Raw genomic sequence first — 27,414 nt, 5'->3', positions numbered from 1 at the left:
GAGAACAGAGGCTGTGCCAGCCCTTTTCGCCCCAAGGCTGCCCTAACTGTCATGTCCAACTGTAAATTGCCTCAGAACCCTGACAGAGCTGGCAGGAGGCTGCAGAGTGCTCCCCCTCTCCCCCTTCAAGCCCGCTGCGAAGGAGCCTCTGACAGGCCCTGACTGAGGGGAGGGAGGCATTTTCCTTCAGAGAGCAATGCATGGGAGCCTGAGGGCCTTCCTTTTGAGGGGGGGGGGCTTTCCCCTTCTGCCAAACAGTTGCCTGACAGGGAGGCCACAGAAAAGCCCCTTCTCACTTCAAATACTGCTCTGGCCGGGGGTTAGACACAGCCAAGCCATGTGTCTTTCTTCTTCGCAACTCTCTGCAGATTTGAGGTCACTGCACAGCATTATTCTGCAGAAGAAATTGGCTCTTTTGTCTCATGTTTCATCTGCACAACAGCCCTGTGCAGTAGGCCTCAAGTCTTTCAATTCAACAACAACCTGTGTGGGAGGCCTTAAATGTTTCTTCTCTACCACAACCCTGTCCAAAGTAGCCCTTTCTGCCTGGGGAGCTGATCTTTATACTCTGCAGGTGAGCTGTAATTCCAGGAGCTCTCCAGGCCCCACCTGGAGGTTGGCTATCCCTGGGTTGGAAATATTCCTGGAGGTGGGACTTCAAAATCGTACAATGCCTCAGAGCCCAGCCTTCAAAGGAGCCATTTTTCCCTGCAGTTGGGAGGGAGTGGTGCAGGAGTGTCCATCCTGGCCTATGGGCTATGGCCAGCCCTTACCAGCAACTTTTTGTATTCTGGGGCGCAGACAGGCAGACTAGCATCAGTCCTGTGAGTCTGGAAAGTGCAGGAAGATCTAAATAAATATTTTCAGCCTGAAACTGTAAATAGAGAACAAGTAAATGTCTGGAGACACATGGTAACTGAAATGACTTATTGGCCTGGCAAATAACATTGGCCTTGCAAATAAAAAAAACAGTATAAAAAACCTTACTAAGGTCAAGGCTGCTGTGCACAGACAGTCTTCCTCTTAGGGTTGTCAGCTTCCCTGTGAGGCTTCCTACCCCACCTCCCTCATGGGGAGTCTGCTATGGGGAGAGAAAGGGAAGACGATTGGAAAATGCTTTGAGACACCTGAGGCCTGCTGGATCACTAAGGCCCATTCCCAGTTCTCTCAGATCTCTCACAACCCCACATACCTCACAGGTTGACTATTGTGGAGAGACGAATGGAAAAGGTGTTTGTAAACCGCTTTGAGACTCCTTTGGGTAGTAAGCAATAGGGTACAAAAATCCATTCTTCTAAGGAGCAACCATGAAAGAAGCATGTGGGCACATAACATTTTATCAACAGTGAAAAAATTTAAAAGAAGGAACAGGGTGGACACCTGTGTACTGTGACTACCCCATGTGTATCAGGGCAGAGGGGCATTTCAGTGAATGTGGCCTAATTCACACAAGAAGGGAAATGACGCAGAACTGGGAGGAATTAGTTGCCTTGTAATCTTCCCCTAAGAAGAGTCTCCAGTCTGATTTTCCCTTCACATATCTGAGGACATGGCTCTGGAAAGCTTACCTGTAACCACTATGCCAAAATTCCCGAAGGTCAGTCCTCTCCCACACTCAACGAACATTCCAAACCACAGGTTATTGACATCCATGTCCCCATTTGCCACTACACCACCACAACCTCCCACACAACACACACATTCAATCCCATGCCCTTACAGACTGGACAACTCCTCCCCTTCCTCTTCCCATTGCCAAGCTCTAGCACCCGTTGTATTCTTGGATACAATGGGCTTTGCCCCTAGTAGCACAATAAATTGAACAACACCAATACAGTCATAACAGGAGAACAATAGCATAATGGAACAAACATGGTGAGAACATCCATTTAACTATAACATACTAATGGCCCCATGAGATGGACATGTTGTTGGTGGTTTTTGTGAGAAGGGGCTCAGGGGCCAATGGAAGGTGATTGAATTCAGGTCGACCTCAACCAAATGCCTGGTGGAAGAACTCCCTCTTGCTGGCCCTGTGGAACTATTTAAGCTCCGCTAGGGCTCTGATCTCCTCTGGGAGCTCGTTCCACCAGGTGGGGGCCAGGATGGAAAAAGCTGTGGCCCTGGTTGAGGTCACACAAGCTTCCTTGGGACTAGGGATCACTAGGCAGTTTGTAGTAAAAGAGAGTAAGGCTCTTTGAGGGGTGTAGGCAGAGAGGCGATCCCTTAGTTACACTGGGCCCAGACGGCAGCGGATGGCCTTAAGGACCTTCACTCTGACGGTAAGCTGCTGCTGCCGCCATTTTGTGGCTGGCTCCACCTCTTGCAGCAGCCATTTTATGGCTGTGCCCCCCCCCCCACTGTGTCAGAATTCTAAAGATGCTTGTGGGTTCAAAAAGAAATTCGAAATTGGGAGGGAAATGTTCACAATGCCAAGATCACACAACATGAATTATTGAGTGTGGAAGCACAACTATACAAATAAAATGGTACAGAACGAGGGCATTAGACCTTTTATGAGATCTTTGCATCATGGAAAGAACATTTTGCTCTGTTTTGGGGTAAATGTTATAAGGTCCATACATGAAGCTTGCTGGATCAAGCAGGGCCAACTGAGCCTGTACGGCAGTTCCGTTTTTGTCCTGCCCTTCCTCCAAAGAGCTCACAGTGGTTCTTGGGCCCTCCATTTTGTCCTCCCAGCAGCCCTGTGGGGTGGGTGAGGCTGAGAGAGCGTGGCTTATGGCTGGGCCATCAAGTGACGTTTGAATCCTGGTCTTCGTCGCTGTCTGTCTTTCGGAGGCAGGCCTGGGGCACAGGGACTTGCCAAGGACCACCTAGAGAGCTTTAGATGAAGGGGAGATTCGAAATCAGATTCACAGGGCAGTTGCTAGGCAACCGCTACCCCATGTGCCAAAACGTTGCTTAGCCAGGCATCCAGGGCTGAAGTTGTTCCCCCCTCCCTTGCATTTTCAAGTGAGCATGATATCTGGCTGCCATCACTGTATTTCCTCCCTCTCCTGTGGGGGAGCATGCGATTTAGAACATGAACAGCATCTCCAAGGGAATAGGTGGGAACCAATAACCAAATCCTTTTTAAAATGTGCTTATATATGTACTGCATGTGTTCTTATCCTGCTTTTCAGCCCAAACGGACTCCTGTTGGGGCTTGAAGGAGAACCCTCAATACAAATGATATTAAAATTCCATGCAGGTGGCCCCTGGTTGGGGTGAGGAGGAGGAGGAGGATTCTCAGCAGGAGCTAGGCCGGGTGTGATTGAGACAGGCTTGCTGGCAGCCTCTTCTCCTCCTGGCCTTGCTGACTGGAGAATTAGGGTGGCCAACCTCCAGGTGGTGTCTGGAAATTTCCTGCTATTACAATTAGAGTTGTGCACTTCGATGGCCAAAGCGGCCGTTCCAGCCCAAAGCAGGCAGCACTGCACCGCGGCACTGGCTGCTTTGGGCTGGGACGGCCACTTCGGCGGCCGAAGCGCAAAACCGTGCAACTGCTCTCCATGGGACAGAGATCAGTTCTCCTGAAGAAAATGGCCACTTTGGAAGGTGGACTCTATGCCATTATGCCCCATTGGAGTTTTTCCCTTCCCCAAATCCCACCCCCTTTAGGCCCCTCAAAATCTACAGGTATTTTCGAACCCGGAGCTGGCAGCGCAACTGGAGAAGAGAAGCTCTGAGCGGGGCCCAGGCCCAGCAGAAGGGAGCCCAACCGCCTCTCTCCCTTTAGAGCCCGTGAGATCCCAACGTCCTCGGCCCCGTTTTCAGTTCTCATGGATGCCATAGTGCCATGTCTGGGCTGCTGAGTGGGGGCTCCTTGAATGGAAACACGCAAGCCTTGCCTTTCTGCGAGGAGGGCTCTGGCTTCACCTTGTCCCTGATATGCTAGTTTTCGGACTTGCCTGGACAGGGAGGGAGGGAGGGGTCGTATGATGGTGCCTTCCAATTCTGTGAGCCTTCTCCATTGGTCCAAAACAACGCAGCCTGGACTGCCCCAGGAAATGGCAACTCAGCCTTTTAAAAAGATTAATTGATTGCTCAAATGAACAAACAAATTAACAAAAATAAATTTCAACACAAGCACGTAATGATCAGACTATTCAGTGTAACACAACAATTTTGTTCCGAATATTTATGACTAATGATCCCTGACGACTTTTGACCTCAGTTCTTCAGGATTTTCATTCCTTTGAAAGGATCTGAGTTTAGTCATCAGATGGACCTCCATCAGCTTTTCTGCCCACTTATTTATCTTTCGATCTCAGATACTTTGTAAACACCAAGCGTGCAATATTGTTAAATTCAAAGTTATATTTTGTAATTTCTTTGGACTGTCAAAACATAATTTAGTAGCATAATTTCTAGTCCGATTTCTAACTCTCTGTCTTGACCAAAACACAACAGACTGGCTACTTTTTCCCCGTACGGAATGGTTCTTGGGCAAGGCCACCACGTGGGGGTGAAATCAACCAATTCAACCTAGCAGTACCCAAACCCACCTGCACAAGAATTGTAACTCAAATAGCTTTGGGGTCAGAAATAACTAATGAATCATTCTGCATAAATTCTCTCTAGAGTTCAAACAAGCTGAGAATGTTGATGCTGAAGACTGTGCTTGTATTACCTAACAAAAAATTGCCTTGACCAGAGCCATTGTATTGCCTAACAAAAAATTGCCTTGACCAGAGCCAGGGTCTGTTGCTACCCCCCCCCCCCGACCTGGTATTATCCTGTGCACAAAGTCCCGAATTTTGACTGCTCTTTGCTTGTTCTCACCTGTTCATTTATTATTCCTTCTGTTCATATTGTTATACATGTTTTAAGTGTACTAGTTCTGCTGTTCCAGGCTGTTCCGAGACATTGCAATGATTGATGGTCTATAAATCAAAGGAAATAAATAAATAAATAAATAAATAAATAAATAAATAAATAAAAATCCACTGAAAATTAGATGCATAAGAAAACTCTTTGTTGGAAAATATTCAAACCAATTCCGCCTTTTGCACGTGTGTCTGTTACTCATGAGGGATGAGGGAGAAAGAGAACCGGATGCTGACTGTAAAACAGCAAGGCAGGATCGGGGAGCAGATTCAGATTCAGAGTACCTTTATTGGCATAAAATTGCAAAGCATAAAATGAAAATTTCAAACAGTTTCATATGTAAAATCTATCGTAAAAGATTTTCATTTAAAATTGCCAGTAAAAACTTTGCTACTTTTATAATAATTGCTGAGTCCCTCACATTTAGTATCATTTTAATCCAGCGTTTCTCATTAACACTGCTGAATTTCAATTTCTTCAGATGATTAGCTAACGGGTGACGAAATACGTCAAACTTAGGACACACCAGAAGTATGTGGCACAACATGTCAGGGACACGACATCCATGTAAACAGTATCTCTCCAGAGGAGGGATCTTCAAAAATCTACCTCGGGTGACATTTGAGGGAAAGATGTTTAAGCGAGCTACTAGAAATGCTCTTCTTAACTGGTGTGTCTCCAAAATTAGGAGATACATGGGCATGGATTTGTATGTTAAGGGAATATCCCAGAAGTGGGGAGAACATACACTGTTGTTAGAGGAGCCCAGAATCTGGGTATCCTGATCTTCTAGTCTCTGTGATATTAGCTTTAGTATCGTCCTTTCGTCTTGCATGGATTGGGGAGCATCCATGAGAGCAGCAGGGTCCAGCTGGGAATTCCACTTGGCTGGAGCTGGGTTCATGCCAGTAAAATGAAATGGAAGGGTTGGGAGCAAAGGTTATTGGCCAGCACAGGCGATGCTTTTTCATTTGCTTGAGTTTTTCATTTGCTTGAGGCACTTTTCCACTTGGGGTACTTTTCCTCCTGGCAGCCCACGAGGAAAACCTGTTCAAAAGAAGCAAGCATCCTTGCCATGATGCCTGAGGGCAGCCCTGGTTTTGTGCTGGCTACAGGGGAAGAGAGCTGGCCGGCTCCATCCCCAGGAAGGAGATCTTGTTGCCTGGTCCTTGATGTGGAAATATGGTGTTCTCTCTCTCCCTTCTCTCTCCTCCCCAGGAGCGTGGCACCACCCCAGCAGCCGATGCTGAACTTGCGGGCAGCCAATCAAGCGTCGCTCCTCAACGCCAACCCCATGCTTCAGCGAGCCCTGCTGGTGCAACAGATGCAAGGTACAGATTGCCGCCCGCCTGCAATCTTCCGCCCTTTCTCCCTTTGGCTGGGGACCAAAGCTGTCATCTTAGTGCAGCAGAGGGAAAGTGTTGCATACGAAACTGCCTGGGGATTCCATTCCTGCCAAAGCCATCTTTGTTTTATTGACAGCCTTTACGTAACCACAGTTCTGTTAGAAGTATCCCCGCTATGGTCTAAAAACAACATCTTGATATGGACAAGTCTCATCAGTCAGACAGTTGTAGCTGCAGCAGAGCATCTAAAGCAGGGGTAGTGAAACTGCGGCCCTCCAGATGTCCATGGACTACAATTCCCAGAATTCCCAGCAAATGCTGGCAGGGGCTTCTGGGAATTGTAATCCATGGACATCTGGAGGGCCGCAGTTTGACTACCCCTGATCTAAAGGAAGGGCAAGTGAACCACTAGATCCACTGTGGCTTCTGCCGTTCACCTTTCCCGTGCATTAACCAGGAGGCAAGGTGTGATTCTCAGGGCTCGGAATTCTCTAGAAAGTGGCTGCATAAAAAATCCTCCATTTTGCAGATGGTGTAACTGAAAATTATCCATGGCAAATCCTGAGGACCTTGGGAAATTGCTGTGGGGAGCAGCTGGGGAGGCCATGTATTAAGCGACTGGATGAGATTATTAGGGAATCTGTGCTGTGCTGGTGCCTGAAATGAATGGAAACCAGCAGGAATTTGTGCAGTAGATCAGTAGGTTTGCCTCATGTGGTTCCTCACGTGCAAGCCACAAGCCTAGTAAACCAACAAACTTTATCACTAGGGCTAAGCACAAACAACAGGCTTGGGTTCTGCAGGGCCTGCAAAGTGACGCTCTTCCTCCAGGCATTTGAATGAGGCCAGAACTAGCTGCTCTGCTCCCCCCCCCCCGGTTCACCTCCAGGTCATTCCCACCAGTAAAGTGAATGCAAAGATGCAATGCGGAAAGTGGCAGATAGATTGATAAATAAGCAGAGCATTTTATGATTTTATTATGATTTTAATTGTAATTGTGATTTTATGGCGTTACGTGTAGAAATATGTTGTCAGCCACTCTGAGCCTGCTTTCAGGGAGGTGGTCTAGAATAGCGATCCCCAACCTGTGGGCTGCAGACTAATTGGAGGTGGGCCCTGAAGGATGCCCCCCCCGGCCCTTTACTTCATCCCCCCCCCCCCCCCCGGCCCTTTACAACACACTTTGGGTGTCATTGTCTCCCATCACTCCCAGATGGGACTATCTCGTTGCAGAGAAACAAGCTCTGGGTTCCCATTGATTTGTCATTGTCATGAGTTAAAATATCCATGAAAATAAAATGTTCCTCATGTTCATTGTTGTGGCGTGTCTGTATCTTATTTTGAGGGGATGTTTAAACATTACCATAGCGATCAGAGAGCGTCAGGGCAGTGGTTGAGAGCAGAGGAGTAAACTACCCCCCCCCACCGGGCCTCAGTAAAAGGCGTAGAGTGGTCCCCGGTGAGTGGTCCCCGGTGTTGAGTGGTCCCCGGTGATAAAAAGGTTGGGGACCACTGGTCTAGAAGACTTAATAATAATAATAATAATAGTAATAATAGTAATAGTAATAATAATCATAATAATAATAATAACAATAATAACAATAATAATAGTTCATATTATTAGTATTCAAATTAAAAAAAACCTTTAATGGCATATAAAACATCATAAGAACAAGGGTGATCCATAATTAATTGATAAAAATTACATAGTCTAGATCAGTGGTCCCCAACCTTTCTGAGGCTGGGGACCGGCAGGGCATCGGGCCGTGCCCCCGCGGACCGCGCCCACTCATCGGGCCACGCCCGTGCATCGGGCCACGCCCATGCATCGGGCCACGCCCGTGCATCGGGCCACGCCCGCACGGCCGCGCGGCCCGGCCCTGATTCCCTCTCCCCGCCCTCCCGCAGTAAGAAGCTTCCCGGGCCGCAAGCTTGCGGCCTCGGAAGTTTTTTACTGCGGGGGCGGGGCGGGGAGAGGGAACTGCGGCCCGGCGCCATGGCCTTCGCGGTCACCACTGGTCTAGATAAACAAATAAAAGAAAATAAAATAAGCAGTAACCAACAATAGATTCCTCCAGAATGCCCAGCAATCAGTAATTTCCACCAATTGTAGGTGCCCCTGGTCTAGACCTGATTCTTGCCTTATTATTAGTATTATTAAGATATATAATATAAACTAAGGTATATAATATAAACTAGGGTATATAATTTATGATGAACATATATAAAAAGATATTCAGGTGGGTAGAACAAAAATTGAGTCCAGGGACACCTTTTAGACGAACACAGTTTAATTCTAGGTATAAGCCTTAGTATGCATTCGCAGTTTTTCAGAGACATGCATGTATATAGTGAGAATTAAACTTTGTTGGTTTTAAAGGTGGCTCTGAACTCAAATTTTGTATATAATAATATGGGTTGCTCTGTTATAATGTAAGGCATATATTGGTGATGCACATATTGTGCATAGAGAATGGGTGTTCCACAAGTGCAGAACAGTAGGTGCAAGTTAAAACATCATTTCTTATATATATGGGGGGAGAGTCCAAAGCAGCATGGATCTTCTTGCCTAAGTGCTTCCAACCTTCCCCAGTACGCAGTTCAACTTTAGCCTTCCTCTTTATTCCAGGCATTTAGGGAGAAATAGTGGGAGGGCTTCTGGAATTCTGGCCCCACAGGTGGACTTTGGGTTTTGGCCCCAGTGTGACACAGTGATGGACTGGATGGGCCATTGGCCTGAGCCAGCATGTCTTCTCTTATGTTCTTATATCTAGGTCAATGATGCTCTATATTCTTGGTGCTTGGAGGGCTTCTGAAGTTCTGGTTTCAATGGGGATCTCCCATTGGTTTTGGCCATTGTGCTGGACTGGATGGGCCATTGGTCTGACCCAACATGGCTTCTCTTATGGTTTTATGTTCTTCTCTGAATTCTGTACATGTGCCAGAAGACTGTAGGGAGGGTTGGTTTCTTATGCCTGAATGGAAGGGTGTTATGACCCCCTCCCCCAGTATTCTGTGTTGTGAGGAAGGTGTTGAGTATTTGCCAGTATGTCATTTATAGTTACTGCTGGAGGTCATCTTGGTGGACCTCTGGTATTTCAGCCAGTCTTCACGTCGTGCTGTGTTTTTTTTATCATGCTTTTTGCAGGAATACCTCACTCTGGAGGAAAACACAAATCTCAGCTTGTCATATTACTTTCAGAAGTATCATTAAGCTGTAGGAAGCTGAAGAACATGCATAAGCTCATGGCTTATTCATCTCACACCAAGCCGTGGCATGTCATTGTGTGTGAACCATTCCACAGACTTCTGCTTCAGGAAATCTGTCTTGTTTTTCTAGTTGTTTTGTTTAGTTGTTCAAAGTGCTTTTCTTTAGACAACAGTGGGCTACAGATAAGGTGGTACACTCTTCTTAAAGCATTTTTGAAAACTTGAGAATGTGGGAGAAAACAGAAATTCTCATATTTTAAAGAGGAAACACCAACCAGTTAGGCAGTTAAAGGTATATTTGCTGACTTTATGTTGAATGAGATGATTGAGGAAACATAAGGTGTCCATCTGTTGTTTATTCAAACCAGGAATCTTCATACACCCAAGTATCATGTCAAACCTTTTTTGGCCTGTGGCTTCGTACTGGAATCCAAAGATACAGTCTGCTCTGTATATTTTAATTCTGGATGCCAGCACTGAAAACTTTTGGTGTACTCTGCTACAGGAGTAATAATGTTGGAAAAAACCCAAAAAGTTGAGTGTCATTGGAAAGGATGTTTGGCTACTGATGATGATGAATTACTGGTTTTGATATACGGTCCCTCCTTGTGAGCAGGCTCAGGGTGATTTACAACATGCATATACATCATTTAGAAAATCAGTTAAAACAGTATTAAAACTAATAGTGCTACATTGTTTCTCCTCATTGGCTCATCAACCTACCTCTAGTTCATACCCGGAGATGAATGGGAGGCCCGCAGGTTTTATTGGCTATGTTAGCTTGTTCCAGCCTCAAATGAGGACCCAGGTCTTAACTTGCAGCTCATTCCACTGGACTGGGGCCACGGCTGAAAAGGCCCTGGTTGAGGCCAGATGCACTTCCTATGGGCCAGGGATCACCAACAGGGTTGGTACTAGAAGATCTTAAAGTTCTTCTGGGGGGCATTCTGGGAGAGGCAGTCCCTTAGATACACAGGGTCCAGACCGTGTATGGCCTTAAAAGTTCTAACCAGCACCTTAAACTGAGCCTGGCCCAAATGTGTAGATCACTTTTCATGTTTTTATTATAGCTTTTCTCTTTTGAATGACTGTTCTTCCCCATTTGTTTAGGACAAGGTTGTCAGAAAGTATTTTCTAAAAAGGCATTCTGTGTTCAGCATTTGCATGCTTGCATACAGCCTGTTCTGTAATATCTAATAGCTGCCGTTGTTCTTGCCTTTTAGATGTTATGCAATTGATAATCACATTACGTTTGTAATGAAGAACCATGTGAGCCCTGGCTGTTCACCTGCATTTTCCCGGTCACTTGGCAGGGCTTGGGTTGCCTTTGCGAATACCTGATGCCCGGATACTTTGGTATCTGAGAAGCATCAGACTGAATAATTTAGCGGGTGGCGTAACCTGTGGGTTCAGCAGTGGAAACTGGCCCTAAGTGTCCGCGTTTCCTGGATCTGAATGCAGGCAGGGGGCAGACCTGGCCTTCAGAACCTGGGGTGAAATGGCTGATGCTGCTTGTCGGGGTTGTTGCCCGTGACTGTCTGTTCTCCCTTTTCTGGTTGCCATCCCATCCTTCACCCTTGTGTACCTACTGTGTACCTACTCAGTAGTACATCCTTTCCTCAAAAGGGGTAGGTAAACACTGGCGGAGGTTCATGGGAATTGTAGTCCATGGACATCTGGAGGGCCACAGTTTGCCTACCCCTGGCTTAGGCTTAGAGATGCAAATGAGAGGAAAAAAGAATCTGTCCAATAGCTTAATCAGAAATATGAGAGATCTCTTTATTATATTTTCTACCTGGACTCAGCCAAAACCGTGTCTAGATGTTTTTTCCATTTTCAATTCAATAAGTTTCATCAGTGACAGTAATGAGTCCTCTGCAAAGTAGCATGAATAAATTCAAAGTGATCTCAATGTATTCTATCGTCTTGCTTATCTTTCTTGAAGTATAATTAGGACAGAAAACGCTCACATGGTATGGAGAGCCAAGTCGAGTGGGAAGGACCAGCTTGCCATGCAGCCAGAAAGCAGCCAGAGTTTTAGGCTCCGGGTTGGGGCGTCATGGCCTAGCGTGCGTGTCGTGAACGTTTTAACAAAGGAGAGTTCATGTCCAAGAAGTCTTAAGTAGCGTCTGTCTGTGGTTGCTTTTTCACGAGTCCATCTCTGCTGGCTGTGGGGAAAGCTAAATCTCCACCCACATCACTGAAAGCATTTGCTAATCTACAGTCATGGAACCACGTTAGTCCATGAACGGATTTCTGCTTCGTAGGCAGATGGTTTTAGCGTGGCTTTGGGGGTTTGCCCAAGATGCATTGGGATCGGAGGCTGAAAATCAAGATGGTCGCTCTCTTCCCAGTCTCTGGCACGAAAAGCCGTTTTCCTGTTCAGCTCTTGTCGGATTAAACAAGAGCTGTGCAGGAGTGTAATAAGCCGGGGTTTTGGGGCTCTCTTTCACCCCTTGGTGTCTGCTTCCCTTTTCCTTTGTGGGGGCTGCTGCTGTTTGCCAGGGAGGCGAGAGTTTCCTTGCGTTTGAGCCCTTGCGTCCTCCCCAGTGCCCGTTGGCTGCCAAAACGTCCCACAGAGCTGTTGGGGGGCAGCAACAGAGGAGGAGGATGCTTCAGCAAGAGCACAAGGCCTCTGGGGCTGCGACTGCACCAGATCTGGTCAAGACAAGTTGCAGGAGAGGGCAACCTGGAGCCCACTGTGGAGGGGAGCTGGGAGCAGGTCAGCTCCATTCCTTAGGCTGAGCTGGCTGCACCTGGAGCAGAAGTAATACATAATTTTTTTTGCTTTCCCAGGTAACCTGAGAGGCTTCAACATGGCAGCAGCTCCTGTGTTGCAGCAATTCTTCCCTCAGGCAACACGGCATTCCCTTCTAGGTCCCCCACCCGTCGGGGTCTCCTTAAAGCCCACCCGCCTGGCTTTCCCGACCCTCCCCTTTCAAAGGCAGAATCGCACCTTCCGCAAGGTGAGTTGTGCTGCTGTAGCAAAAGTCTCACTGATCTTGTTTCCCATTCTATTGCCCACCCCTCCCTGCCTCCCCTCCCCATGCAGCACCCAGAAATCTGGGAAGGGAGGGGGGAGGGATTTAAGACGAGAGAGAGAATGGGGGCCTTCCCGGTCCATTCTGTTGAATGACAGAACGTTCTGCGTCTTGCTCTTCAATGCAGAATGCTTCTGGGCCTTGTGTCAAAAGGTCTGGAGCAGGCCTGCAGGACTAAGCAGGATGCAGCCCTCTGCAGTTGTGCTGTGGCCTGTGAGGGGCTGGGGAGCCCGCCCCTCTTTTATGTTCCCAATCCGGCAGGAAGAGCAGAAGCTTTATTGAGGCACGGGGGGGGGGATCTTCCGTGCCCCACCGGTGTGCTGCATTTGGCTTAGCCGGGTGCAAGTTGGGTGAGCTCGCATAGCCTGAAAAGGACCTTGGCTCTCCTCCTCTTCCTCTCTGCTCGTTTGCTTCGTACCAGAGCAGACAGGCCAGGCCAGGCCAGGCCAGGCGTCTCCACAGTCATTAAATCGGTGGGCACCTTTTGAATTCTGACACAGTGTAGTCGGCACAGTCACAGGAAGGGGAGCCAGCCTCTAAATGACTTCCTTTCAGGCACGCGGTAACGCTCCTTGTGCTCCACTGGCAGCTGGGGCCAATGAACAGCCAATCAGAAGCTTCCCTGGGCAGAAGCCCCACCTGGCCTCACCCATTTTCTAAAGACAGTTTGCGGGTGTGGCAGGTGCCAGGGCAGGGACCCCTGGGCTAGACATTCGGCTGACAGCATTTGAGACACTCTGACTCTGTGATCTGTAGGACTTCCCGAGGGTGCCGGAGAGGAAGCGGGAAGCGGATTCGGCCATCTCCTCATCCTCATCCTCTCAGACTCCAGAGGCAGACGAGAAGGGACCTCTGTTGGAGGGATGTCTCATCAAAGCAGGGTCCGAACAACCCAGCTGTTCGCCATCAGAGGGAGGTGAGCTTCTCGGGGCTTGTTCTCCGTCTCCCTCAAACAACAGCAGAGGGGTGCGTGGGGTGGGAGAGAACCTCTTTTAGACTGGGACACTGTCTGGACATCAGATGGTGTGGCTTGCTAGCATGACATTTTCCAGGGAGGGAAGAAGCCGCAGGAACAAACGGGGCAGTCTTTGGCTCTGTGTGTCAGAACACCATCTTTTAATTTTTCCATGCCTTTTTCTATTTGCCTCATACTCAGAATTTCATCCCTCTTCCATAAGGAGAGACTCCTTGGAACAGTCCTCTGCTTACTTTGTAGGTAGTGCTAGAATCTGGTTCCTTCTTGCCTTGCCTTCTTGGGGCATATTTGAAACCTTCTGCTTAGCCTCCTCCCCTCCCTGGACTAACTGGTGTGTCGGTATATTTGGTGGGGAGGCGCTGCAACGACCTCTGGAGAGCCCAGAAGTTACCACCCCACTGCTGCTGGTTGCTGGTGGTTCTTTAATCTGGCCTGAATGACAGGAGTTCTGTGAATGCCAGCCTGAGTCTTCTCTGTTACGCTTTCATCTTGCCTTTCCTTGGAGCAGTGCGGTTCCCGCTCCCTTCTCTGTTTTATTTGCATTGCCATCTCATTTTAGGCTGGGGACTGGCCCAAGGTCACCCAGTAAATTTCATGGCAAGCAGGGGATTTGAATGGGGGCCTCCTCAATTCTTTAACGACTGCATCACGCTTGCAAATGGTATGATCATGTCTCACAGCAGCCTAATGGCGTTTTCAAGGCAAGAGGCATTCAGAGGGGTCTGCCTTTGCCTGCCTCCCCATAGCAACCCTGGGTTCCCTTGATGGTCTCCCATCCAAGTACTAACCAGGGCTGACTCTGCTGAGCTTTCGAGATCTGACCACATCGGGTTAGCCTCGGCCATCCAGGTCAGCCCTGGCAATATAGGATTTTTTGCTCGCTGGGGGTTTCTGCAGAGTATCTAACCTCCCAAGTGATGCTGGGCCTGGCATGAGACGTGTGGGAGAGAAGCACAGGCTTGCCTAGGCCTCTGCCCTGGCCTCCGTCCAGAGCTCCATTGTGCACCGTGAATGGCATGGAGCAAGAACACGTGGATATGATTCTCCAGCAATAACCTCTTTTTCTGGTTCTTCAGAGATGCTGAGAGGGTCTTCCCCAGATGGTGAGCCAGCAAGCAAGAGGCTAAAAAGGTACTCATAGATGCCGGGGCCTGCATCTGCTGTCAAGGAACAGCGTAAGATTGGCTTTGCCTGATCAGACTGAAGCCCCACCAAGGTTAGCCAGGTGCTGCCAGGAATGGGGCTCAAAGGCAACAGCCCTGCCCAGCTGTTTGTCCCCACCATGGAGCGTTGACAGGTATCCTGAAGAGTCTGGCCCCGCATGGGACTCGCAGGACTGGGATGGGGCTTCCTCTTCTCAGCTCAGCTGAAACTATGAGCTGAAACTATCAAAATTAGGCCTTCAGCCTTAACTGCTAGTGGACCTGCTGTAACCGTACAACCAATGATAAAGGGAGAGCCTGCTGGTAGCACCTATAGACCAATACTGCATCCATCTTTATTTGGGAGCGGAGGTCCAGGGATGGCTCGACCCTGAGGGCATTCTTTAACTCTGACAGTACCTGAGGAGGTGTCTTCCCTGTCCTGGCCAGCTTCCAGGGGTTCCCCCTGTCCCTCAGGCAAGCTGCCAAGACACCTTACAGATACCTTAGTTATCTGTACAAAGTTCACTCTCTATTTCTAATTGATATCTGGATATTTCACTGGTCTGAGCCATCAGCCTAGTGGGAGAGCTCTGCTCCAGAACTCAGTAAGCTCCAAGAGGGCCCTGAGCTAGGGTTGTGCGCTTCGGCTGGCCGCTTCGGGCTCGAACGGCTGCTTTGGCGGCCAAAGCACACAACCCTACCCTAATCTTTTCCAGGAACTTGTTCCACCAGAAAAAAGCAAGGGCCTAAAACAACGCTGACTCTGGTTGAGGCCAGCCAAATGTCCGTTGGGCCAGGGACCTGTAGCCTGCTGTATTGGCTGAGTGCAAGGGACATACTTGGAGAGATGGTCCCATAGAAATGCAGGGCTTGGGCCGTGTATGGCCTTGAAGGTTAAAGCCAACACCTTAAACCTGACCTGGAATACAATCAGTAACCATTTGGCCCCTTGAAAACTTTCCAGGGAATTTTCTGCAAAAGGTTCTGCTTCGGAAAAGCCGCTTTGTCAGCTTCCGAGGGCAGCCATGTTATTTGGTGGTAGAAGACCTAGTGTCGAGTTCATTAACACCTTAGAGACCTCCGAGAGTTCCAGAGCGTGAGTTTTCGAGAGTCAAAACTCTATCATTTTCTGTGTTTGTTTTTCCTGCCTTTTGCTAGTGGTGATGAAGAGTCGCTGCCTGATGATGTCCTGCACATCCAGGAAACGGAGGCTGCAAAATCCCCCGTGGAAGGTACGAGCCCTGTGCTTGCTCAGGTGGTCCTCAGTGATGCGCACATCTGCGTTCACTCTGCTTTAGATGGACCACTAGCCTGCCCTGGTGTGAGGGGTGGGGGAAGCATTCACAGTTGAACATGCATCTCCAGATGCAAATCTGATTCAAGGGGACAGTAGCAACATAGAGGGAAATGGTCAGAGAGAAAGCTGAGTGTGTTTCTGTTTTATCGTAAGGCTTAGGTTTGCTCTAAATGGGGTATGTGGGGGGGGGGCATTTATTTGCATCTTTGGATGCATGTTTTTCTACCTGGCTCTTCTGCCAACAATGTCAAGATTTCTTTTGCCCAACCACATTGCTTGTTTTTGTAGAGGCAGACCACGGGAAAGAGAATTTGGTGGCAGACACTTCACAGGAGAAGAACCTCCCTGAGGAGCTGAAGGTGTCTGGGGTAAGCTCCACAAACTTCTTCAGCTCGCAAGAAATAAAGGCAGCATTGTGAACAGGTCTCCTGCTTTTGTCCCGGTAGTCCTTAAATGCTCTCCAGATGTGTACTAGAAGGCTCAGTATCCCAAGGCAGCCTGATGATCTGAGGAGAGGCTTGCTGGATTGGGCCAGAGGTCCTTCTTGGCCAGCTTCCAGTCTGTCACAAGGGCTAGCGAGGTATCTCTGGGATGCCTACAAGCAGGACACAAAGCCAGTAGCTTCTGCCTGCGCTTGTTCCCAGCATCTGGTCTTCAGACGCACATTGGAACTTTCCTCTGGCCATTGTGGTTGTTTCCCGCTGAATGATTAGTGTTAATTTGGCCAGCTGTACCCCATATTCACCGATCTTGCACGGCTGTCTCTGATTCTGCCTGATAGAGCACACCTGGGAAGCTGGGCTTTCTGTGGTCTGAACCCTTGCTTTGAAGTCCTGTAGGAACCAGTGGCAAACCTGCACTCTCTTTGTTCAGCTATCCTGGCAGGGGAACGATCCCTGTGTTACGGGCCTCTCCCAAGTGCTGGGGTGTGCATGACAGCCCTGCCTCAGACTGTATGCAAAGCTGATGCCTGGCAGTCATAACTGTGTGCCATCAAGTTGTAACCGGCTCCTGGTGGCCCTGGGACCATGAGGTTTTCAAGGCAAGAGATGAGCACAGGAGGTTTGCCATTGCCTTCCTCAGCAGAGCCACCTTGGACATTAGAGGTGTCCCCCCCCCCCCAAAAAAAAAAAAAAAATTCAGTACTCTTTGGATTCAGCCTCAATTGATTTGGGTACACCTGAATCCCATTTTTGATAGCGATTTGGATTTGGGTACAGACACAGTGCCCCATCATGGAGAATGCCAGCTCAACACAGGGATGCAGCACAGAATCACAAATCTAGCAAGGTGGGGTGGAAGACTAATAGCAAATAGGATCAGCCAGACGCTGACCATGCACAGAAGGAGGGCGGCAAAGAGCCCCCTTCTGTGATAGGGCAAAGAACAGTTTTCCTCCAAAACCTGCTTCCCTATTGGCTAACCCCCCTCCCCCATTACCTTAACTGAAGTTCGCAAAAAAGCTTTGCAAGCTTCCAAACCTCATTGCAGTTGCATTTGCAGTGATTGGCCACTAGAGGGCTTCTGCCAGTGGCCTGTTAGGATGCCTCTTCCCCATCTCCCCTGCTCTGCTGCCCTGGAAAGCCAATGATTGGCGGAAGAGCCTGGCAGAGAGCCTCGGTCTGCGCATTTTTGCCTTCCCAGGTGCTCAGCTCTGCCGGGTCCTTGAAAGTGACGATTCAGCAGAGCAGCGGGAGCCGAGCAATCAGCACCTCTGCCCTGAAGCCCGCCTACTGGGCCTCTGAGCTGGGCGCAGCGGAGACCAGCCCTGAGTCGGCCGTGAAATTCTACTGTTACATTTGCAAGAGCAACTGCTGCAACCAGCAGGTACGGCTGCGCACAGGGCGGAGGGTGCCTTGCCAGCAGGAGGGAGTGGCAGCTGCCTCTCCCCGGATCACTGCCTACAAGCAGTGAAATGTGTTTGCACCGGCAGTGGGTGTGTAAATGCAGGTGTGCTTCTCAGAGTCGGGGCCTGGCAAGGGAGGACGTTGCAGGAAGCAGCCAGCACCGGATCCTGAAGAGCAGCGCGTTCGATGGCTTAGCCAAGGAATCGGGAACCAGAATATAAATCAGAGCCCACAGAACTGTTTGTGGGCTAACGAGGCCTTTGGAGAAACGTGGGTTCCAGTCCGGTTTTGGTTATGGACTCGAGGTCCTCTTTTACTTTTTATGCAGTAATGCTCAGGTGTTTTGGATGGGTGTATGTCAGGTTGCCCTCATAGGCCCTACTTCTTAGTACATGACCAGTAAATTTGTCCTGGTGCCACTCATAGAATCATAGAGTTGTAAGGGATCTTCAGGGTCACGTAGTCCAACTCTTTGTACAGTGCTCACAACTACCTGCCCACCCACAGTGACCCCAATTTTATCCCAAAATGATCCCCCCAACAAAAATCTGCAAAATCCAGCCTAGCCTGGAGGGAGTTTACCTCCCATCCCACAGTGGTGATCAGCAGTTCTCTGGCTATGCCAGGAAGGGCCACAAGAGACAAACCCTGGCCCATCCCTTCCTGCCCACCCACTCACCATCTGCCCGAGTTTATAAAATCAGCATTTCTGTCAGATGATCTAGCCTGTGCTTAAAAACGTCCAAAGGACGAGAACCCACCACCTCCCGAGGAAGCCTGTTCTACTGAGGAACCGCTCCAACTGTCAGGATCTTCTTCCAGATGTTTAGCCAAAAATTCTTTTGAACTAATTTCAACCCATTGATTCTGGTCTGATCCTCTGGAGCAACAGAAAACAACTCTGCTCCATCTTCTCTATGACAGCCCCTCAAGTATTTGAAGATGTTTATCATATCACCTCATATCACCCTTCCTCTCAGGATATTCCCTCCAGAATAATATGGGCTTTCACCTAGAGACAATTCAGTGAACAAGCAACAGGTTTTATGTGTCATGAAGAATACGTGCAGCTGGAATGAAAGTGCCGTCTTTCCGTTTATTTCCACCAACAACAACTTTCTTGTCACAAATGTTAAGAGGATAAGATTTTGGGAGCAGGGACCTTGTAAAGTGCCATTGTACCAAGGGCACTAAATAGTGTAGAATGGGAATGGGCAGCCTCCAGAAAGCCAATGTAGAGAAAACCTGAGTACAGCAGAATGTCAGACTGCAGGCTTCACGATCCTGTGGTGGAGAGTGAGGCAGTGGCGATTATTTATCTTGGGGGAAAGCATCCTCATGTGCAGTACCTGCAGAAAAACCTGAAATGGTTTAGTCCCAGAATGGCTGCACTGCATCAGGGTCCAGATCCAAAAGCCCTGTGCCCCTGTTTTTGAAGGCACAAGAGAGTCACTCAAAACGGCCGCTTCCCACCTCCCTCCCACACTGCAGAGCAAATCTTATTTGTAACTGAGCGGGCTTTCAAAGGGTGCTTGTGATAAGGCACAAGGGTCTCTTCGATGGAAATGCTGAAAATCTGTACCTAAAGTTGGGGGTTTTAGATCCCAGGCTGGTATTTATGAAGAAGTAGATTCATTCATCCATCCATCCATCCATCCATCCATCCATCCATTCATTCATTCATATTTATATACTGCCCTCCCCGAAGGCTCAGGGTCACCTCTTAGGTCTCTTTGGTAAGTAATAAAAGAAGAATAGTTGCCCACAGGGAATGAAAGAGACCAACGCTCAGGGTGATGGTGTCCTTTTCTTGGCCAGAATTTCCAGGCTCACATGGCAGGAGTGGAGCACCAGCAGCGACTGCAGGAGATCCAGCACATAAGCAACATCTGTTTTGTCTCATTGCTGCCCGTGGTGAAGGAGCAAAGACCACTGGAGGAGAAAGATGGGTATGCGCACAGATCCTTCCTCTAAGCCAGGCTTTCTCAGGCAGGCTTTCTTGATGGTCCTTGATGGTGGGAGTTAATATTTTAAAGATGCGTTAAACATTTATTGGGTGATATGACCATATATGGTCATGTGGACCCGCCAGCCCCTCCCAAAGTGGCCAGTGATAGGCCTGGAGGGGGTGGGAAGAGGAGGGGCCCGGGGTGGGCGTGGCCACAGCTCTGCTTCCCAACCATATTCTGCCTGATTGTGCCACTTCTGGGGTTTCTCGAAGCCTGAAGAATATTTCGGGGGTTTCTCAACAGTAAAGAGAGTTGAGAAAGGCTGCTCTCAGCTCTCTTTCCTCAGTTGCAGCCAGAACAAATGCTGCCAGTGGCTGAATCTGACCAAGATGCCATTTAGTTTCATCAATGAGTTGCACATCATTTCTTAGATGCCAACTCTAGCGGAAGTTGGAGTGATGATACTGGAAGCTTGATGTAGCCCAGGGGTAGTCAAACTGTGGCCCTCCAGATGCCCATGGACTACAATTCCCATGAGCCTCTGCCAGCGTTTGCTTGCAGGGGCTCATGGGAATTGTAGTCCATAGACATCTGGAGGGACGCAGTTTGACTACCCCTGGCCTAGCCGTTCGGGAGACTGAGACTGCAGAGCAGGGTTCCAGAATTCCGGACTTAAATCCCCGGGGTATTATTTCAAAGTATAAGAGGTCCACAACCTTTTAAGCCTCTGTGCACCTTTGCAATTCTGACCCAAATGATGCATGCAGCCACGAAATGGCCGCCATAGAAGGGAGACGCACACAATCCGGAGGATTCCCAAATGCAAGGGCCAGGGAAGTAATTGACACTGTGAGAGAGAGAAGAAAGAGAACAAACCTCACACTGTGTGACTTGTTCTAAAACAATCTTACTTTAATCTGCGGATCCCTTCAGATCTGCAGTGGCCGGTCAGAAGCCCCGTTGGCCAGGAGCCCCACCTGGCCAAGTCTGCTTGCGAAAAACACTTGACAGGTGCCAGGATGTTGGTGGGCACCGTGGTGCCAATGTGCGCCATGTTGGGGACCCGGGCTTTCAGGATCTCCATGTTGAAATCAAGAGAGCTGCCTTGCAAGTCAAACAACAACTCCAGCATTTGAGAGAGGAGCGCTCTAGCCAGGCTGCTTCACCATGGACAGTTTCAGGTTTCATGTATTTATCATACAGGACGTTTGGCAAGTGGCCAGGAGACCCTAGGAGTGTCCAGCAGCCAGGCAAGGGACACTTGCAGGTGGTTTGCCGTTGCCTGCCTCGGCATCACGACTCCTCGTGTTCCTTTGAGGGCTCCCATCCAAATACTAGTCAGGGTCGACCCTGCCTAGCTTCCGAGATCTGATGAGATTTGACAGGTTGAATGTGAAATGTCCAGGTGATCCGTTTGTGCAAGCAGTGGCTGCAGGAAGAGATCTCAGACAGTCTGCAGGGGCGTCTCTGGGGTATTCCTGTCTTAGTGGGGATTCTCTTTCCATTGCAGAGAGAGCCAGCAGCGATGGTGTAACACCTGCCAACTCCATTTTACAGGAGACCTGATAAAGCATCGGCGGACTCAGGAGCACAAGGTGGCTGGCGACGGACCTTCTTTCCTATGAGGAACCGCGTTTGAGTGCAGCGGCTGCCCGCCTGAATCCATCTTCTTTCCTTGGGATTTTCAAGGAGGGCTGGAATGGGGGAGGGGAATGCATGAGCTGCTTATTCCAAAAGTAAATGATCGAGAGGGAATGGATGCATGCAGCTCTGCAGTCAGAAATCTCAGCAGCAGTTCCCGAAAGCGTTAGCTTGTCCTAGTAGTCTCGGCTCTCTCTGTTAAAAAAAAATGTGCAGGCTGCAGAATTGCATTACTTCGGAAAGTTTGTCTTAAAGCTCCTCCTAATCAAATGAACATTTGTTTGGGTTCCTTCCATTTCCCCCTTCTACGATCCTGTGCAAGAGCCATAGAGAGCCACTCTGGAGCACTTAATTTTCTTTATCTCCTCACTTGGATTAAGCTGAGTGCTCATGACTTGTTCTTTAGGCATTTCTTTGAATTGTCAGTAGGTGGAGCACTTACCTTAATATGTTCTAACGCAGGGGGTGACCAAATTGTGGCTCTCCAGGTGGCCATGGACTATGGCAGGGGCTTATGGGAATTGTAGTCTGGACACCTGGAGATGTCTACAGTTTGGCCACCCCAAGAATCTAAAGAATACTCCTGTAGGGAACAACAGCCCTCCTCTGTGAGTGGAAGATGCAGGAGTAGGAAACTGTGGTGCAAAAGAATGACCAAGTAACTTTGCTGGAAATCTTACCTTTAAAAACTTCACCTGTGGTTTCAGTGCCTGTGTTCATAACATAGTCCTCCCTGCTACCAGCAGTTGTTGTTTGTTGTTGTTGTTGTTGTTATTAGGTGCAAAGTCGTGTCCGACCCATCGCGACCCCTTGGACAATGATTCTCCAGGCCTTCCTGTCCTCTACTATTCCCCGGAGTCCATTTAAGTTTGCACCTACTGCTTCAGTGACTCCATCCAGCCACCTCATTCTCTGTCGTCCCCTTCTTCTTTTGCCCTCGATCGCTCCCAACATTAGGCTCTTCTCCAGGGAGTTCTTCCTTCTCATGAGGAGGCCAAAGGATTTGAGTTTCATCTTAAGGATCTGGCCTTCTACGGAGCAGGCAGGGCTGATCTCCTCTAGGACTGACCGGTTTGTTCGCCTTGCAGTCCAAGGAACTCGCAAGAGTCTTCTCCAGCACCAGAGTTCAAAAGCCTCAATTCTTTGACGCTCAGCCTTCCTCATAGTCCAACTTTCGCAGCCATACATTGCAACTGGGAATACCATAGCCTTGACTAAATGCACTTTTTTGGCAGGGTGATGTCTCTGCTTTTTAGGATGCTGTCTAGATTTGCCATAGCTTTCCTCCCCAGGAGCAAGCGTCTTTTAATTTCTTTGCTGCAGTCCCCATCTGCAGTGATCTTGGAGCCCAGGAAAATAAAATCTGTCACTATCTCCATTCCCCATCTATTTGCCAGGAATTGAGAGGGCCGGATGCCATGATCTTTGTTTTCTTGATGTTGAGTTTCAAGCCAACTTTTGCACTCTCCTCCTTCACCCGCATCAACAGGCTCTTTAGTTCCTCTTCACTTTCTGCCATTAGAGTGGTATCATCTGCATACCTGAGGTTGTTGATATATCTCCCTGCAATCTTGATCCCAATTTGTGACTCCTCTAATCCCGCCTTTCTCATGATGTGCTCCGCATACAAATTAAATAGGCAAGGCGACAGTATACAGCCTTGCCGAACTCCTTTCTCAATTTTGAACCAATCAGTGATTCCATGTTCAGTTCTCACTGTTGCTTCTTGACCTGCATGTAAGTTTCTCAAGAGACAAATAAGATGCTCTGGTATTCCCATCTCTTTAAGAACTTGCCACAATTTTTTGTGCTCCACACAATCAAAGGTTTTAGCATAGTCAATGAAGCAGAAGTAGATGTTCTTCTGGAACTCCCTAGCTTTCTCCATTATCCAGCATATGTTGGCAATTTGATCTCTAGTTCCTCTGCCTCTTCGAAATCCTGCCTGTACTTCTGGAAGTTCTCGGTCCACATATTGCTGGAGCCTAGCTTGTAAAATTTTGAGCATAACTTTGCTAGCATGAGAAATGAGTGCAATGGTGCGGTAGTTTGAACATTCTTTGGCATTGCCCTTCTTTGGGATTGGAATGTAAACTGACCTTTTCCAATCCTGTGGCCATTGTTGAGTTTTCCAAATTTGCTGGCATATTGAGTGTAGCACTTTTACTGCATCGTCTTTTAAGATTTTGAATAGTTCAACTGGAATGCTGTCACCACCACTAGCTTTATTGTTGCTCAGACTTTCTAAGGCCCATTTGACTTCACATTCCAGGATGTCTGGCTCCAGGTCAGTAACTACCCTTTTGTGGTTATCAGGGATGTTAAGCTCGCTCTTGTATAGGTCTTCTGTATAATTTTGCCACCTTTTTTAAATCTCTTCTGCTTCTGTGAGGTCCCTACCATTTTGGGGACTTCATCTTTGCATGAAACGTTCTCTTCATATCTCCAATTTTCTTGAAAAGATCTCTGGTCCTCCCCATTCTATTGTTTTCTTCTATTTGTTTGCACTGTTCATTTAAGAAGGCATTCGTATCTCTTCTAGCTTTTCTCTGAAATTCTGCATTCAGTTGGGTGTATCTTTCTCTTTCTCCCTTGCCTTTCACTTCCCTTCTCTCCTTAGCTATTTGTAAAGCTTCCTCAGACAGCCATTTTGATTTCTTGCATTTCTTTTTCTTTGGGATGGTTTTAGTTGCTACCTCTTGTACAATGTTGCGAACCTCCGTCCATAGTTCTTCAGGCACTCTGTCTATCAGATCTGATTCCTTAAATCTATTTGTCACCTCTACTGTATATTCGTCGGGGATATGATTTAGTTCATATCTGAGTGGCCTAGTGCTTTTCCCTACTTTCTTCAATTTAAGCCTAAATTTTGCAACAAGAAGCTGATGATCTGAACCACAATCAGCTCCTGGTCTTGTTTTTACTGACTGTATAGACCTTCTCCATCTTTGGCTGCAGAGCACATAGTCAATCTGATTTCTGTGTTGACCGTCTGGTGATGTCCATGTGTAGAGTCATCTCTTGGGTTGTTGGAAAAGAGTGTTTGCTATGACCATTGTATTCTCTTGACAAAATTCTACCAGCCTGTGCCCTGCTTCATTTTGTACTCCAAGGCCAAACTTGCCTGTTATACCAGCAGTAGCAAAATTAATTCTGCTGGCGAAGTATGTCTATGCAGATTTTCTTTTCCCCCTTCTTTTCCCTCTGCAAGTCACAGGATTTGGTTTTATTTGGCACAGCATTTTGGATTAGCTTGCAGTTAATTTTGCCATTGACCCGAGTTGTACCCAACTTGGCAGAGAATTGGTCATGGCTGCGCTTGCATGCGGTAGTCGCCTGTATCGCCCCCTCATGCCGCTTCCCTGGGATTTGAAAGCTGGGGGCCACCGTGCTGATCTGTGGACTGGTGGCTCATTGCTACCTTTATAACCATCACAGTGCGATCCTGCACAGAATTACACCCTTCTCAATCCTCTGAAATCAGTGGTCTTAGAAAGATGCAACCCTGTTTAGGATGGCATGGTCACTGAGAATTTAGGCCACTTGAAAAGGGCTCTGTGTGCTCAACCATGTAATTTCCCCCTTTTGGATCTGCACATTGTACAGCAGTGGCTTACATCCGAGCTCCTCTGGGCATCGTGGGCATGCACACTTCTCTCTTAACAAACAGGTGTTATTCTAGCCATATACACAGCACTTCTAAGTGCTGTGTACTATAGCAAATCCCTCCAAAATAGGCAGACTTGGAACTTTAAGCAAAAATATGCAGTAGTTTATTTCAGGAAGGAACGTAAAAGAACACCGCATCTCCAGAAAGCCCTGCAATGCTGCAGAGAAAGAACGGTAGAGTTCACTTTCTAGGGAGAAACCCCCCCCCCCCAACAATATATTATTCACACAGAACAGGCCTTATCTTCAAAGGAAAATGCAGATTGCAACTAACCCCTTTAGGCCTGAAATGATTCATCCGCGGCCACAAGACCATTTTGCTCTGCGCATGGAAATGCACAAGTGTGTGTGTGGGGGGGGAATCACTGGAGAACTCTCCGCAGAGATTCTTGGGACTTCCATCAAGCTCACCTTAGAAAGGTCATGGAAGGGAGCCTGGGGGGCTGCCTGACACGCTTTGCATGCCTTAGTAGTGAACTCTTTCAACAGCCCTCATGTTGTTGTTGTTGTTATGTGCGAAGTCGTGTCCGACCCATCGCGACCCCATGGACAATGATCCTCCAGGCCTTCCTGTCCTCTACCATTCCCCGGAGTCCATTTAAATTTGCACCTACTGCTTCAGTGACTCCATCCAGCCACCTCATTCTCTGTCGTCCCCTTCTTCTTTTGCCCTCGATCGCTCCCAGCATTAGGCTCTTCTCCAGGGAGTCCTTCCTTCTCATGAGGTGGCCAAAATATTTGAGTTTCATCTTCAGGATCTGGCCTTCTAAAGAGCAGTCAGGGCTGATCTCCTCTAGGACTGACCGGTTTGTTCGCCTTGCAGTCCAAGGGACTCGCAAGAGTCTTCTCCAGCACCAGAGTTCAAAAGCCCTCATAGTCCAGCCTTATTGTCATGTGGCCAACGGGAAGCGAAGGCAGAAGGATTCTGGATCACGGGAGGCTACCCCTGAGCTTTCAAAAGGCAGCCTTTAGCAAGAGCAACAGCAAACTGAGCGTCCCCGTGACTAAAGGCCATCTTTTCTCCTCTCCACCCCCTCCAGCTCGCCAAGCGCTCTCTCCGGCCTTTCTGCACCGCATGCAGCCGCCATTTCAAAACCCCGCGCAAGTTTGTGGAGCACATGAAGTCTTTGGAGCACAAGCAGAAGGCCAAGGAGGTAACGGCTGCCGGCCCCAAGGGGTGTGGTGCTGATGTGCTTTGCAGATATTCTGGCCGGAGGGACAGTGTCTTGAGGCTGGTCTCCCAGGAGGGGATATAAATTCTTGAATGCTCCAGCTTAGGCCCCTTGTTGGTATCTTTTTTCTCTGGGGCTGGATCTCTGGATCCTGCTAATGGGAGCCTGGCCAGTAGTCATTAGCCTTCCTGATCTGAAGCCTAGCCAAGCTAGGGGTTCATTCTGCATTTGGTTTGGGGGCTGAAGAATCCAGAAGGATGCTTAAATGTTTCATGTGGACTCAGTCTAAGGAGGCAGGTAGGTTTAGGGCCAGGAATTGTCATGGGTCAAGAGGGCTTCGAGCAGCACAGGTGGAATGTAGCCTATAACTTCAAGTACACAAACAAAATGCAATGCTGAATTGCATGGCATTGTCCCCCTGGCAGAATTCAGGCACTCCAGACCCATGAGCTGCATGGTGATGATGCCAAAAATGAAATGTTGGGGGACAGGATCTGCTACTCCCTCCTGTTCATTCTGAAGCGTGCTTTGGATAAGGAAATGGCAGGGGGACCAATATCTGTGTTTGTTTCTGATGAAATACTGCAGAGGCAAATCTGTTTCAGCAGGGAGGAAACCGAATTGTGAGCTGGTGTATTTCACTGGTGGGGAAAAGGGGGGCCTTGGATCCCTGTGAGCAGAAGCGGGAAGTGGGCAGACGGCCATTGGGTTACGAGAGAGAGAGAGAGAGAGAGAGAGTGAGAGAGAGAGAGAGAGAGAGAGAGAGAGGAATATAAGGTGGGGAAATGGGTTCTGTGTGGGTGGGCATGCACCTAGGAGCGAGAACTGTGTCAGTGACCTGGCCTCATTGATCTTCTCCCCCTGATCTGGCCAGATGAGGTTAGGCGAGAAGGAGCAGGGGGGGCCAGAGGACTCCGAGGAGCTGATAACGGTCGATGCAGTCGGCTGTTTCGAAGACGATGACGATGACGAGGAGGAGGAGGAAGAGGGAGACGTTGAAGGGGAGGAAGGCTCTGAGGCGGGCCAGGCGGATCATGAAGACCCTCCTGGCAGGCAGGTATGTGATCTCAAGGAGGCGGCTGGGGCTGGATGCAGGAGTCCGCAAGAAAGATTCAGGAGGGTTGCCGTGTTGGTCTGAAGCAGCAGAACAAAGGTTGAGCCCAGGGGCACCTTGAAGATCCACCAAGTTTTATTCTGGGTATCAGCTTTTTAACTTCTGCGCATGAGCTTTCATGTGCTTGCGGATTTCTTCAGATATGGCTTGAGGAAGTCTGTTTCTATGTATCTGAAG

General features: G+C 48.6%; 1 protein-coding gene across 2 annotated transcripts in view; it reads left to right on the top strand.

Annotated features, from left to right (window-relative positions):
* The window catches only part of CIZ1 (CDKN1A interacting zinc finger protein 1), a 45,049-nt gene that overhangs the window by 5,134 nt on the left and 12,501 nt on the right, over positions 1–27,414 (top strand). The window contains exons 2-12 of one of the 2 annotated variants that reach the window (XM_077307112.1): positions 6,049–6,161; positions 12,183–12,352; positions 13,184–13,343; positions 14,480–14,534; positions 15,707–15,780; positions 16,134–16,213; positions 17,490–17,672; positions 19,511–19,641; positions 21,152–21,236; positions 25,992–26,105; positions 26,998–27,180. In XM_077307112.1, coding sequence (XP_077163227.1) covers positions 6,049–6,161; positions 12,183–12,352; positions 13,184–13,343; positions 14,480–14,534; positions 15,707–15,780; positions 16,134–16,213; positions 17,490–17,672; positions 19,511–19,641; positions 21,152–21,236; positions 25,992–26,105; positions 26,998–27,180 — 1,348 coding nt within the window. The remainder of the gene's footprint in view (positions 1–6,048; positions 6,162–12,182; positions 12,353–13,183; positions 13,344–14,479; positions 14,535–15,706; positions 15,781–16,133; positions 16,214–17,489; positions 17,673–19,510; positions 19,642–21,151; positions 21,237–25,991; positions 26,106–26,997; positions 27,181–27,414) is intronic. The other variant, XM_077307113.1, reaches the window with a different exon arrangement.

The sequence above is a fragment of the Paroedura picta genome, chromosome 12 (assembly GCF_049243985.1).
Source record: "Paroedura picta isolate Pp20150507F chromosome 12, Ppicta_v3.0, whole genome shotgun sequence".
Taxonomy (NCBI): domain Eukaryota; kingdom Metazoa; phylum Chordata; class Lepidosauria; order Squamata; family Gekkonidae; genus Paroedura; species Paroedura picta.
This window is presented reverse-complemented; position numbering and strand designations above follow the sequence as displayed.